This window comes from Mytilus galloprovincialis, chromosome 12 (genome assembly GCF_965363235.1).
Source record: "Mytilus galloprovincialis chromosome 12, xbMytGall1.hap1.1, whole genome shotgun sequence".
Classification (NCBI taxonomy): Eukaryota; Metazoa; Mollusca; class Bivalvia; order Mytilida; family Mytilidae; genus Mytilus; species Mytilus galloprovincialis.
Window position 1 is genome coordinate 44,101,807 of NC_134849.1, and position 14,958 is coordinate 44,116,764.

Genomic DNA, 14,958 nt, shown 5'->3' on the forward strand with positions numbered 1-14,958 from the left:
CTCTCTATATCTATTTAGAATGAAGCACTTCCTAATGAAGAGGTAAGAATAAATAAGGGGGTAAGGGATGGGCAATGACTGTCATAAAAGGGGCCACTACAGTCATGCTTTAGTGGTTTCCTAAATACCACATGTTACAGTCATGCTTTAGTGGTTCCCTAAATACCACATGTTACAGTCATGCTTTAGTGGTTCCCTAAATACCACATGTTTAGATAGTCAGTAAGATAAATTTGTTACTTCGCCCTCATCCTATACGGAAGTCACTAACACACTATGTAACTATTAATATTTACCCTTTAAAAAATCAAACATCGCTAAATTTTTTAAACATATAACACAAACTGACAAAACAAAATTTAAAGAAAAATGACTAACAAACAAAAGTATTATGCACAATAAAATACCGCAAAAACAGAGTATTCTTTATCATGAAAAAAAAATCACTAAAAATCTAAAATCTTATAAAGCTTCTACCATAGGGTTGTTAAACGACCTTGACTACCCATGAGGGTTCTGCACTGAAGGTCTTGTATAACAATTAAAAAAATACATTAGAGGTCAAACGTTTTTTTTGTGTATATTTTACAAATTCTTACAAAAATAATGACCTATGACCACAAAACTTATCTTGACAAATAAAGAATACAAATTCATCTGGACTTGTATCTGAGACTTAAAAATTCATTTAGCTTTAAGTATAGGTCAATGTGACCCAGTTTTTATTTTAGCCAAGACATCTTCACTATCATGAAGTTGCTTACAAAATTTATGGCAACTTGACATTTATTTACAGTGGATTCATTAATAATACTGATTTTTCATTCATTTAAATACTTGATAAAATACAGATTTTCAGTTCCATTGATAGGAAAATGAAACATATTTTTTTCTCTATCTGCAAAAATCTTCACCAACAAAAATAAATGCATCAAAGATATTTGCTGTACTTTTTAAATGCACCCAGTTTGTCATATTTAAATCTCATACATATATGGTTAATACAAGAGCAACTTCCTGAGTTAAAAAGTATTTAACCTGTAGCTGTACATTTAAGAGTTTTTGTACGTTATATACTTTTTATACATAAATTATGGAGGTAATAGATACAATGCATCTTTAAAATACAAATAGTCACAAAATAACTGATTTTAGTATGTACAAATTATTTCAGATCTTACAGATATCATCTATATACACATATATATGTACAATATGTATAAATTTCATTTATAAATTTTGTAAGTGTAAAAAGATAAAATTTCATCTGTTAAAAGCACTAACTTGCTTCCCAGCCCCCAGACAACATTTCGGTCAAGAAAAAATTAATTGAAAATGAGTAACAACCTTATCATGAAGAGAAAATTAAAAAGAATACACCTTTTACATTTCTATATTGTTTGGTCAATCTTTTGGTAAAAATGGCAATGTTGGGGCCCTACTGGTCATTTTTTTAAATAAATATTTTGTATGTTATCTGTGGCTGTTAGCCTTCAAGTTTTTTTAAAGTCTGCCTTTACAAAATCTTGCTGTCAACCAATCAAAGATAATCTTATGTAGTAAAGAGTTATAAAAATATATCAGTTGGTGTTCAATAGTAAGAAAGATACTGGTCTTTCTAAAGAGGATGATATTATGCTGTGTGACTAAATCTAACTGTTATCAAAAGTTATCATGTGTCACTTCTACAATGGCTACCATTATTCTATTTAAAAACAAGTGTGTGTACATAGTACAAAAGGATGCCCCACTTGCACTATTATTTTCTATGTTCAGTGGACCTTGAAATTGGGGTCAAAACTCTTTTTTGGCATTAAAATCAAAAAGATCCTGATATAGGGAACATGTGTACTAAAATGTGCAGTAGTTGTCGTTTGTTTAAGTAATTTATACGTGTTTCTCGTTTTTCATTTTTTTATATAGATTAGACCGTCGGTTTTCCCGTTTGAATGGTTTTACACTAGTAATTTTGGGGCCCGTTATAGCTTGTTGTTCGGTGTGAGCCAAGGCTCTGTCTTGAAGGCCGTACATTGACCTATAATGGTTTACTTTTATAAATTGTCATTTGGATAGAGAGTTGTCTCATTGGCACTCATACCACATCTTCCTATATCTATAAGTTTCAAGTTGATTGGACTTTAACTTCATCAAAAACTACCTTGACCAAAAACTTTAACCTGCAGCAGGACAGACAGACCTAGCTGACCCACAGACCAGAAAACATAATGCCCCTTTACTATTGTAGAAAAAAATCAATACCTGATTGGGTAGACAATTTTGGCATAGCAGAAATCTGACAGTCATGTGAACCATATCACACTTTTCTTGTGCATTAAGTTCACTTTTTGAGCAATATTTTACTCTATTCAATGTTAAGAGTAATAAAACACTGTAAATTCAGAAATGATTGCGATGTTTTTGTTATTGCGAAAAATGCAAAGGGGTAATTATAATCGTAATAATTCAAACTCACATTTTTTTTTATATGAATTCAACAGGATTTTTCTAAACATCCTAAAAATTATAATCGCATTTAAGTTTAAAATGACAAAATTGCAATAATAAATGGACGCAATAATTTCTGAATTTACAGTATTGCTAACTATGTTAACACTCATTAATTCTACAATCTCATATACTATGTTAACACTCATTAAATCTAAATATCATCAACTGTTAAATCATTAAATTCAAAGTTAACACTCATTAAATTTCAATAACTACATTAACAGACATTAGATTTCAGGAACTAAGTTAACAGATTGGTACTTTCTAATTATTGGTCTAAAGAATTTCTATTTATAGCCTTCATCAAGAATCTACAGTTGTATTGTCTTTATCTTCCTCCGTGTAGGGCTCTAATATTTTCTGTACTTCTGTGTGCCCAAATCTTACTGCATCATCAAGTGGAGTAAATCCCCATCTGAAATATTCAAATTTCACAAAATATGAAATAAATATTTACTGTGGTACTGTACATAGCGCTATAGGGAGATAACTCTGTGAAATTCAGCAGACGTTTTTAAAATCACTAAATATTAAGCTTCTTAATGATTAAAATTAGTGTTTGTCAAACTGCTATACATCGAATGAAATTCTTCTGATAAAGTGTGGGGTTCAATTTTTTTTAATTTTTTTAATTTTTGTCTTTTAAAAATTTTATGAAAATTCAACAAGCCATATTAATTTTAGTCAAAGTGTTAATTTGGTATCACCTTAATATCTATGATCCTTATTATACAGTGGATATGTAATACATGTAATAATTAAAATCCAAATTTATCATTTGTTACATATGAAGGAGAAGGTCTGGAAAGACACCTTTTTGGCCCCAAAATATAGCAGTTTTACAAAATGTTAAAATGTAAACTTTTAGTTATTTTTTGGACAGTAGAATGCTTCTGCTACATAAATATGGGCTGTTTTTGACAATACATGGCACATATATCGGGTACTAGCACCATAAAGTCATGCTAAATCACTGAAATCTTCACAATTCTAGCATTTTAGTATAATTTTAGACGGTTTTTCGTGTTTCCTTAATATTAAAATGTAAGTTGTATTTGATGATAATACATAACATATATAAAGGTTGCGGATGAACACGGATGCGGCCACTTTCATTTTTAACAAAAAACATCTGAAAAGTGACATTTTTCGGCATATATGGTAGATTTTTCATATTTGAGCTTGAATTGGATCGTTTTTAATGACAAAATCAGTGAAAATCTTTCACATAAACTAATAGAATCAAATCAAAAACCTAAAAAGTGGTCAAAATCTTTCGTCAGATGAACCTGAAATTTGAGGCCAAAATCGGTCCTTACCGGACCTACTCCTTTACAGCAGATTCCAACGAGTATGAAGCTAAATGTAGATTCTTTGGTTACCTTCCTTGCTAGCTCAACCATGAAATCATTATTAGGTAAGGTACACAAGCCTTTGGGTGGAGTCAATAGTTAAACAGAGAATCAATCAGAACTAGTGACAGAATATAAACATTGTAAAACTTGTTTTACAAGTCAGTTTAAAAATAAGTTTTCAATCTAAATTTAAAATTTATTGACAAGTATAAGCCAATTCACAAGCATGTTGTAGGTGTGTTTGATTTGCCAATTTTATTTCAATAAATTACTCAGTTCATTTATCAATCCAGTTATGTGTATGTATAAGGTTAATGACCCCTTCTGTAGCCTTTGAATTACGAATGTTTCAAACTGCAATAATATAAAAACAGCAAAGATATTGAAATAGAGATGGGCCATTTTGTACATTTACAATGAGAAAACTTCTATCAAGCATTATTATTTGTAGTTTTATTGCATTTAAAAGTTAAACGGGATTTTGTGGCAAATAAACCAAGATTTTTGTAGAATGAAATCCACAGATATTTTTGTTATAAAATTTTAAGCATAGATTACTCTCTTGATTTTCTATGATGTGCTAATATTAATTGTTTACAAAAAGTCCTAGACAACCGTTTATGTAAATTTAAAAAAAATCGTCCGAAGTCACGAAATTCGAGCGCACCCTAGAAGGTGTACTTGAATTGGTCCGTATATATATATATTTGTTTAAACCAATATCTAAATTTATAAACTTGTTTTAATGAAATGATTGCTAGGACTGCTTGCCTCCATATATCAAGTACTAAATTGCCAACTATGAAAGTGCAAGGGGAAATGCTGTGGATTTTCTATAAAATTTCAATTTGTTTAGCATTGAATCAACACAAGGGTATTTCATCCTTGAACAAAACATAAACCGTAACTCCGCTTCTAACTTATTGTAATACATAGAATTTTTTAATTCATTCAAAAATGAAAATGAAATGAAATTTAATTTGCAAAGTTGTTTAGGGAAACCTGCTTGTATGAAACATACATATTATAAACAGGCCATTGATATGAGTGTTTTCATTGGATGATGTATTGGTGCTATGCTCCTCCCAATTTTAAGGTAATAATCATTTCATGGTTCAGCTAACAAGGAAGCTAACCAAAGAATCTACCTGTAGCTTCATACTCGTTGGAATCTGCTGTAACAGTACTTCATTCAACTTGGAATTAACATGTATTCATCAAATTTATAGAACTGGATAAAAGATAGAGATAACAAAATAGTACCTGTCTCTAGGGAATGGGTTGACTTTACATTTCTCCAACAGAAACTTAACAACAGTATCATTTCCCTCGGCAGCCCCAACATGTAAAGCTGTTCTTCCATCGTAATCTCCTAAGTTCATATCAGTACCTAATAACGCATATCTGAAAAATAAAGAATTACTATATAATTTAGGAGTATGCATTTATGAACACATCAATGGCTCTTTGAAGGTATATTAACATAGCTTGTGAAAATTATAGAAGATGAATTAACAAGAGGGGGTCTCATTGGGGGGTTCTGATCCCAGATCCCGCTTACTGTTTTGTCAGATTCCTGTATCCCGCTTACACTATGTATGCATAATTTTTGTGTGTAATTTCCCATTCTTCATTTCCCTTTTTCACGGCACAATAATTTGACTTTAACATGTCATGCTTACAAAAAATCGGCAATCCCGCATCACTCTTAGACCCCAATGAGACACACACAAGAGAGCCCAGAATCAATGGTATATCTGATGACTCAAAACCAACTAAAATAACATTTCAATAGCTTATTTTTACCGAACTCTATTTTGTGTTGTCCTAGAAAGGTCTATGTGGTGTCTTTTGTTTGTCTCTTAACATGAAAATTTGAAGATCATGAGAGTCGTTAATGCTCAACTAATGATAATATTTGTAGAAAAACGTGACCAGGTTTAAATGTATTACACAAACTATAAGTTTTATCTCAATAACAGCAAAATTCTAATATGATCTATTGCTATTTGTGGTGAAATAGTAATAATTCAGGTATGTTTTTGAGCTTGTCCAAGAGTAGGAAGAGTGTTTGACTCTGCTACTGGATAATATGATTGAAATAACTTTTTCTGCTTCAGTGCCTACATAAACAAACCTTCTGAGAGCTGTTACGTCTCCATTGTAGGCTCCAAACAACAGATTAACAACAACTTTGGCCCTAGATTCTGCCTTCCTTATTCTAGGGTCAAATTTCTTAGGAGAATGTATTAAGCTGTCATAATTATGGAAATTAAATTTCTCAACAAAATCCTACAAAATAAAAACAAAGTCATAAAACATTACACAAATTCAAATATTTGTTGATAAATAATATTACAATCAAGTTGGTTTGGGGTATTAAATTGCTCCTTTTTCTGTTTTGGCATTTTATTGTTGTTGAAGACTGCAGTGACCTATATTCAAGACCATGACTATATCCATGTCATATGATTTAGTTGTCTCATTGCAGGCAATCATACCACATCTTCTTATTTTATCAAGTCTTATTCCAAATACACAATAAATACAGTTTATATAATCTTCTCTGATAGGAATACAATGAGACAGCAACCTTGCAATAAAAAATTAACAAAAACATAGACGTCTACATACTGTTTTCAAAAATAGACAAATATCAACACAAGATGTCAATCTCAAAAATGCCCCTATAATGTCTAGACCATGGAATGAACAACAGAGGCTGTCAAAGATCTACCATCTAATTCCAAAATGATCAAACTTAGTCATTCTCATACAAATGTTATAGTATATATCTATAGGTCATAAGTTGAACCTTCCGTAATATTTTAATCTTTCTTTTTGTAGACAATATATTATAATTATTTAATTATCTGCCTCAGTACAGTGAGAAAAGCTTTTGTATTTGCTCAACTACATTTTGACACCAAGCGTTATCCACAATTTTTAGTGGTTTTGAAAATCAAACATTTTGTTAATTCTTATAGTCTATTTATGGTGTGTCTTCTCTAAAAAAAATTAACCAGATTAAAAACACCCAAATAATAAATGCTTTAAACAAGTGAAGCATAATTCTGAAATGAATTATAAATTTTGTGTATTACTATAAGCAGAAGAGAATCTGCCATAAGCTGCAGAGAGTATTCATAAGTATTTTATTTGTATGCTTGCATGAAATGTCAAAAACAATCAGTACATGAAATGTCAACCAGATGCTCCGCAGGGCGTAGCTTTATACGACCGCAGAGGTTGAACCCTGAACGGTTGGGGCAAATATGGACACAACATTCAAGCTGGATTCAGCTCTAAATTTGGATTGTGATTAAATAGTTGACACAGCATAGGTTTCTGACACAGAATGAATGTGTTCTAATGAACTTAAAATTTTTGTTTTCTCTTAGAGCAATTCACTATGCTGTTGAATATTAATCCTCTCAAAAAAATGTTTGAAGAAATTTTCTTTTTTATTTATGAAATTTCAAATGAGAAAAATTGAACCCAATTTTTTTAATCACATCCCCCTTTCCCTTATTCCAAAACTAATCTCAATTAAAATTTCTAATGGAGTTTGCAACAATAACTACTCATTTAAATACATCATAAAATATTAAGATGTAAAAAAACTGCTTGTTATCACTGAATGGTAAAGATTATTTTAATTTATCAGTTGGTAGTAAAAAGTGAATATACATTGTATATTGTATATAACAAAGATTTAAGTTGATTCTGGACAAAGAAAGATAACTCCAATTAAAAAAAATCTTGCTATTGCACAATATTTTGCAATTAGATATTTCTTGCTTACTATTCTGGACAAAGAAAGATAACTCTAATTAAAAAAAAATTTGCTATTTCACAATATTGTGCAATTAGATATTTCTTGCCATTGCGCAATACTGTGCAATTGAAAAGACTTGCTATTGCACAATACTTAATATAATAATTTTAGATCCTGATTTGGACCAACTTGAAAACTGGGCCCATAATAAAAAATCTAAGTACATTTTTGGATTCAGCATATCAAAGAACCCCAAGATTTCAATTTTTGTTAAAATCAGACTAAGTTTAATTTTGGACCCTTTGGACTTTAGTGTAGACCAATTTGAAAACAGGACCAAAAATGAAGAATCTACATACACAGTTAGATTTGGTATATCAAAGAACCCCATTTATTCAATTTTTGATGAAATCAAACAAAGTTTAATTTTGGACCCCGATTTGGACCAACTTGAAAACTGGGCCAATAATCAAGAATCTAAGTACATTTTTAGATTCAGCATATCAAAGAACCTACCTGATTCATTTTTTGTCAAAATCAAACTAAGTTTAATTTTGGACCCTTTGGACCTTAATGTAGACCAATTTGAAAACGGGACCAAAAGTAAAGAATCTACATACACAGTCATGACAGTTAGATTCAGCATATCAAAGAACCCCAATTATTCAATTTGGATGAAATCAAACAAAGTTTAATTTTGGACCCTTTGGGCCCCTTATTCTGTTGGGACCAAAACTCCCAAAATCAATACCAACCTTCCTTTTATGGTCATAAACCTTGTGTTTAAATTTCATAGATTTCTATTTACTTATACTAACGTTATGGTGCGAAAACCAAGAAAAATGCTTATTTGGGTCCCTTTTTGGCCCCTAATTCCTAAACTGTTGGGACCTAAACTCTCAAAATCAATACCAACCTTCCTTTTGTAGTCATTAACATTGTGTTTAAATTTCATTGATTTCTATTTACTTAAACTAAAGTTATTGTGCGAAAACCAAGAATAATGCTTATTTGGGCCCTTTTTTGGCCCCTAATTCCTAAACTGTTGAAACCAAAACTCCCAAAATCAATCCCAACCGTTCTTTTGTGGTCATAAACCTTGTGTCAAAATTTCATAGATTTCTATTAACTTAAACTAAAGTTATAGTGCGAAAACCAAGAAAATGCTTATTTGGGCCCTTTTTGGCCCCTAATTCCTAAAATGTTGGGACCAAAACTCCCAAAATCAATACCAACCTTCCTTTTGTGGTCATAAACCTTGTGTTAAAATTTCATAGATTTCCATTCACTTTTACTAAAGTTAGAGTGCGAAAACTAAAAGTATTCGGACGACGACGACGACAACGTGATAGCAATATACGACGAAAAATTTTTCAAATTTTGCGGTCGTATAAAAACAAATCAAGAATGTCAATATATAAATGATTACTAGACCAATCAAATTGTCAAAACCCAGGACTAGACCAATCATATTGTCCAAAACAAATAACTAGACCAATCATATTGTCTAAAATAAATAACTAGACCAACTGAATTCTCAAAAAAAATATGCAGCCTTTTAGAACATGCTTTATTATGTCAAAAATAAGAATTTGTCTATAGTACATGAATGACCCACTCGCACCATCATTTTCAATGTTCAGTGGACCGTGAAATTTGGCATTAAAATTAAAAAGATGAACATGCGTACTACTGTTTCAAGTTGATTGGAATTCAACTGCATCAAAAAGTACCTTGACCAAAAACTTGACAGATGAAGGAAAGAACAGAAGCACAGACCTGACCAAATGACAATGCCCCTATATTTGTCATAATAATAGATGGGGCATACTAATTGAATAACCATATAAAAGTCTACCCCTCCAAATACCCACTCCCTTCTACTTTTGCTATATAATTGATAAAAAAATTTACAAAGCATTATAAAATTGCTAGCATTAATTTATTTTCTAATTTTTTCTCGTACTTGCATACAAATTACCTCTTGTCTACATGAGTTATCTCCCTTGAACAAATTGACAAGAATTAGGGTAAACCTTTCAACTCATTTTAGAGAATTTTTAGTAATACACAGATCTTCTATTTTAAATCATGAATTATCCTTGTGTAGTTTTTTTTTACTGAAAACAAATTATATGACTTAAGTTATATTAATCCTTGCATTGATTGCTTTCAGGAGGCTCGCGGGTACAAAAATTTCACCAAAAAATTAAACATTTGTTTTTTCATTACAAATTTTATTTATTACACTATTAGTTATTACTTTATGATATGGAACAAAAATCAACCCAAAAAAATCAATTTGTTTTGGCCCCAGATGACTTTAAAAATGTTTATCTCATTGAAAAAGCTCCAAATTATCTCCCTTTGGTGCAAAAATGACATTTTTTGGCCTTAAAATTAAAATATCTTTTTTAAAACATTGGTGACCTATATTTTTTATTATTAACCAACTTACTACAATATGTATAGAAATGCCCATGCTTTATAAAAGGAAAATTTCGACATCTGGTCATTATGAACGGAGAAATTGCTACAGCCAGTCATTACGAGATCTCAGTCATGCATTACGAAATCTCAGTCATGCATTACGAAACCACACCCATGCATTACGAAATCACAGTCATGCATTATGAACAGTTGAAACGGGACATCGATTAAAACAAAATGTCGTTTATTTCTGTAAATAAGTGTGACATTTTTTTATTCTTTTTTAAACTTAATATTATAAAAATAAGTTTAATAAATGATGTTCATTAACATTGTTTTGTAACGACTTGAAACGGAAATATTTCACAGCCTTTTTCGAGAACGATTTTCCATTATTATCACTGTTTCATTTCCGTTGTTCAATCCTCAGAATGCAGACTTTACTGTCTGATTAATTCTTCCCAGCTACTTTTTATTTGCTAGATGAAATGAATTTTAATAGCATAAAATTAAGTACTTGGATGAGAAATCAGAAATTACATCTGACAGTCACAATGTTGACTAAAATTCCATGCGAAATTGAATGCGAAAAGACAAGTTGAAGTTCACCTATGAAATTCCTGTATCTTCTTCACGGTAAGTTTTTTACTCTTTGTTTAATCGAAGAATAAAACCATTTAATAAAAATTTTATGAAACGGGCTTTTCTGTATTGGTCCTGTTGTAGTTTGTGGATAGCTGTATAATTTTGGATCCGAGACTCGAAGACTGTTCTTGAATGAAGTTGCCTTTATAGTTGGTTAATAAAAGTATCAATATATGGACTTTTTCATATTGGCCCTGTAACATGCCCTTGATATTAATAATGGCCTCGGACAGTTGTAATGGCCCTCGGCGTTGCCTCAGGGCCATTACAACCATCCTTGGCCATTATTAACACCTTGGGCATGTTACAGGGCCAATATGAAAAAGTCCATACATTAATACTATATTATTGTTTTCAAATAAGCTGTACATTATTTAAATAATTGTAAAATATATGCGATTTCTGTAATTAGGTGGTTTTTTTATTTCGATATTACCTATATTTCTTCTATTAGTTCACCAGAAAACAAGAACATTAACAAAAATGTATGCTTCTTTCGGAGACAGATTATGAGCTTAAGGAGGCTTGAGGGTATAAAAATTTCAGAAAAAAATTAAATATTTGTTTTTCATTACAAATATTATTTATTACCTTTTGTAGTTGTTAGTTTATCATATGAAACAAAAAACATTCAAAACAATAAATTCGTGTTGGCCACAGATGACTTTTGAAATGTAAACATCATTGAAAAAGTTCCAAATTATCTCCCTTTGGTGGAAAAATGCCATTTTTTGGCTTTAACATTGAAATATCTCTTTTAAATCATCGGTGACCTATATTTTTTAATATAATTTTGATATATGCTGTACTTAAACTAAATTATTGTAAAATTTGATCGATTTCTGTAATAAATTTCTTTTTTTATTTCGATATTACCTTTATTTCTCCTATTAATTCAACAGAATTTTTTATGTTTCTTTCGAAGGCAGATTGTGAGCGCAAATGAACGGTGACCCCATTTTTTTATTTTATTTTTCTAATAACGATAAGATAAAGTTCATTTATAGAAAAATATAGAGAAATCCTATATAAATGATTTAGACCCGCGAACCCCCTTAAATGAACAGTGACCCCATATTTTTATTTTTTTTTCTATTAAGTAAAGGGTAAAGTTAATTTATAGAAAAAATTGGCAAAATCTTATATTAGAAAAAAAAGTTGATTTATACCCTCTTAAGACTGTAGTTAAACTACAGTTGAATTGGTACTGAATAAAACTAGTCTCGTAAATCTTTTGGGAAAAGTAAACATTATTTTATTTTACTTAATATTATCACGTTGACTTTTTTTTTTTTTTTTTTTATCACATCCCATTTCTATAATAGTCTTTATGTTGGCAATTAGTTCATAATAGATATAACGTGTGAATTTTTACAAAATTTACGTCATTTTAAATAAAATTTTTGAAATGTTTTTAAAATAATTCAATAAGTGTTTATAGTAAGATACATAGAAGTAAGGCTTATTAAATGGCTTTCATGCTTGTAAAATTCTTCTGTTCAAGCAACAGAATCCAACTAAAATTTAGAAAAATTTGACCTTGTGGATTTAAAAGTTTATGGTGAAGACTGAGTGTGTATGATAGATTTCAAAAATTATAAATGTTTAAGCAATAGACTATGATGGTGTTTGGTTTTTTTTTAAAACAACCTTGATTACCCATAAGGGTCTTGCCCAGTCGGTAAATCTTTTAGCAATCTACCACATCTTTTTATTTTCACATTGACGTAAGGGAGACAACTTGTAAAATCAAGGAAATATTGCTAGGCACAGTATGAAAGGAATACTTACAGTCAGACCTGACTCATTGTATGGTCTATAAATAGATTATCATAAGTTTCTGGTATATATAGTGCATGCTAGGAATATCTTTAAAAGAAATATTTTCAATATGATTTTTGTAGAGTTTTGTGTTCAAATGTTTTAGTTTGAAGGAAAATCCTGAAAAACACTTTAACGACCATATAATGTCAAGGATGGGTTATGGTTTTTTCCTTAAAAATATATTCTGATCCCAATTTTCATGGACAAAAAAATATTGTGGTCAAGCAAATGACAATTTGTTTTATTCTGAATCCAGATTTTCCCCATACTTTATATTGTTAAATTTCATTAAAATTAATTTGATTGATATTGTTGAAAACTAAAAAAAAAATGTTCATGTTTTACATGAAAATATGTTAAAATGGTTGCTCCATAAGAACCCTCATAATTGATAAAGTGTTGTTTTAGTTTTCTTAGTATTCAATGCTTAAAATCATTTCAATAACAGCATGTATCAATTTCATTTGTATATTACCGATATTAAACAGTCATTGTCTTACACTTTATCTATATAAAGAGGCTGCTGTTTGAAATTGAAAGATCTGTTAAAATGTCCTTGAATAAGTGGTCAATCCTCAAGCTTATTAATAAAACAATCTTCAATTCTGAGCCATAAATGTAGAAAATATTTTAGTTTTTGTTTTTCAGTGTAACAATTGAAGATATTTAAAAATAGAGGGGTAGGGATATCAAAATCTTACTAAATAACTTTTAACCACAGTCTGAATGTAGTAAAATAATCTATCTATTTTAGGATTGTTTTTTCTATAAAATTTGTAGCAAATATCTTTATCTATATAATTCTATCCATACCTTACAAAACTGTATCCCTCTGACACTGTTACCATATTTATCTAATGGTGGAGACCACATACATATTCCCATCACATTTGGTACTACCAACATTATACATCCTGACACACCAGACTTAGCAGGTAAACCAACCTATCAAATACAAGAAATCAAAAATAATAAGATGAAAATGATATCATGCTTACACATGTAACACCACTAATTCAAATACCAAACATCATAGACGTAAAACTATCTCTTATTCTAATGCAACCTTATATATATTCTACAGCTCTGTCAGCTCATAATTATAAGGAAAGTACAAACATGTAAAATTCACATAACTAATTGAGTATGCCGTGTGTGCTAGATCCAAGGTTTGAGAAAGGAAAAGTAATTGTTTATAATAGTTAATTCTAAATATAGAAATCAAGGTTAATACCAACCTCAAAGGCAAACCCTCCAGAGTAGTCATACATGCCACAGGAATGCATTAATGACAGAGTATTCCTTACAGAGTTGGTAGAAAACACCTTGTCCCCTGTCGTAGGACACACTCCTCCATTAGCTAGAGTAGCTGCTACCACTGAAGCTGAATCACAGTCAACTTCTATTGAACAAAGCTAAAAAAAAAAAATATATTAATTATAAATTAGGTCTGCATCACATGTACTGTCAACTTCTTTGAACAAAGCTAGAAAAAAATATGTACCTCCTCAATACTACAGTACTGTGGAATCATTAATATTTGTTGGATACCAATTTTTCATGGATTTCGTTGGTACATGGGAACCACAAATTTAAATGTTCAACAAATTACAAGTTTTCTTAAGGAATGATGTAGAGTGCCAAAACCACAAAATCAAATATCCAGGAATATTCAAGTTTTCCTCAAACCAAGAAATTAGTTACCACCAAAAATAAATTAATCTACAGTATGTACCTCCTCAATACCAAAGTATTGTGGATTCATTAATATTTGTAGGATACCAATTTTTCGTGGATTTCCTTGGTACATGGGAACCACAAATTTAAATGTTCAACGAAATACAAATTATTTAAAGGAAGAAAGGCAAACTTTACTAAACCACAAAATTTAAATATCCACGAAAATGCAAGTTTTCCTCAATCCACAAAAATGGTATCAGCAAAAATAAATGAATCAATCCACAGTATTAGAGTCATCTGCCATTGAAAATAACTAGAAATTAAAATACATGCATTGTATATATATATATCATTTTATTCTCAGTCTTTGTATAAACAACCTTTTTCCAAAACTGACCAGTTGGCGTTTTTTTTTAAATCCAATTTATAGAACTTGACTTATTCTTGATGCTAACAGCTGTGTGTCAACATTCTAAAACCAATTCTAAAATGAGTTAGCTATTTGGGTTTGTTTTAAATCTACATAGAAATTTGTTTTTCTGTATATATCATAAAAGAATGCAAGTTATAAATATTACTATTGTTAGTGTTGCCATGGTGCATTTAGTTATCTGCAATCCACAAATTCACAGAATTCTGCATACCAATACCAATACAATACAATTATCTCTTATCTAAATGACCCTAAATAAAAAATTAAATAAATAACTTTCAAGTTTGGAAATGATATATTTGATA

The 14,958-nt window shown here is 30.2% G+C and overlaps 1 protein-coding gene across 1 annotated transcript in view; it reads right to left on the reverse strand.

Annotated features, from left to right (window-relative positions):
- Positions 1-257: 257 nt before the first annotated feature.
- Positions 258-14,958, reverse strand: part of LOC143053869 (glutaminase kidney isoform, mitochondrial-like) — a 62,976-nt gene continuing 48,275 nt past the window's right edge. Inside the window, exons 12-16 of the mRNA XM_076226660.1 lie at positions 13,779-13,955; positions 13,354-13,485; positions 6,001-6,155; positions 5,127-5,267; positions 258-2,923 (exon numbers count right to left, since the gene is read on the reverse strand). Coding sequence (XP_076082775.1) covers positions 2,812-2,923; positions 5,127-5,267; positions 6,001-6,155; positions 13,354-13,485; positions 13,779-13,955 — 717 coding nt within the window. The 3' untranslated portion in view covers positions 258-2,811. The remainder of the gene's footprint in view (positions 2,924-5,126; positions 5,268-6,000; positions 6,156-13,353; positions 13,486-13,778; positions 13,956-14,958) is intronic.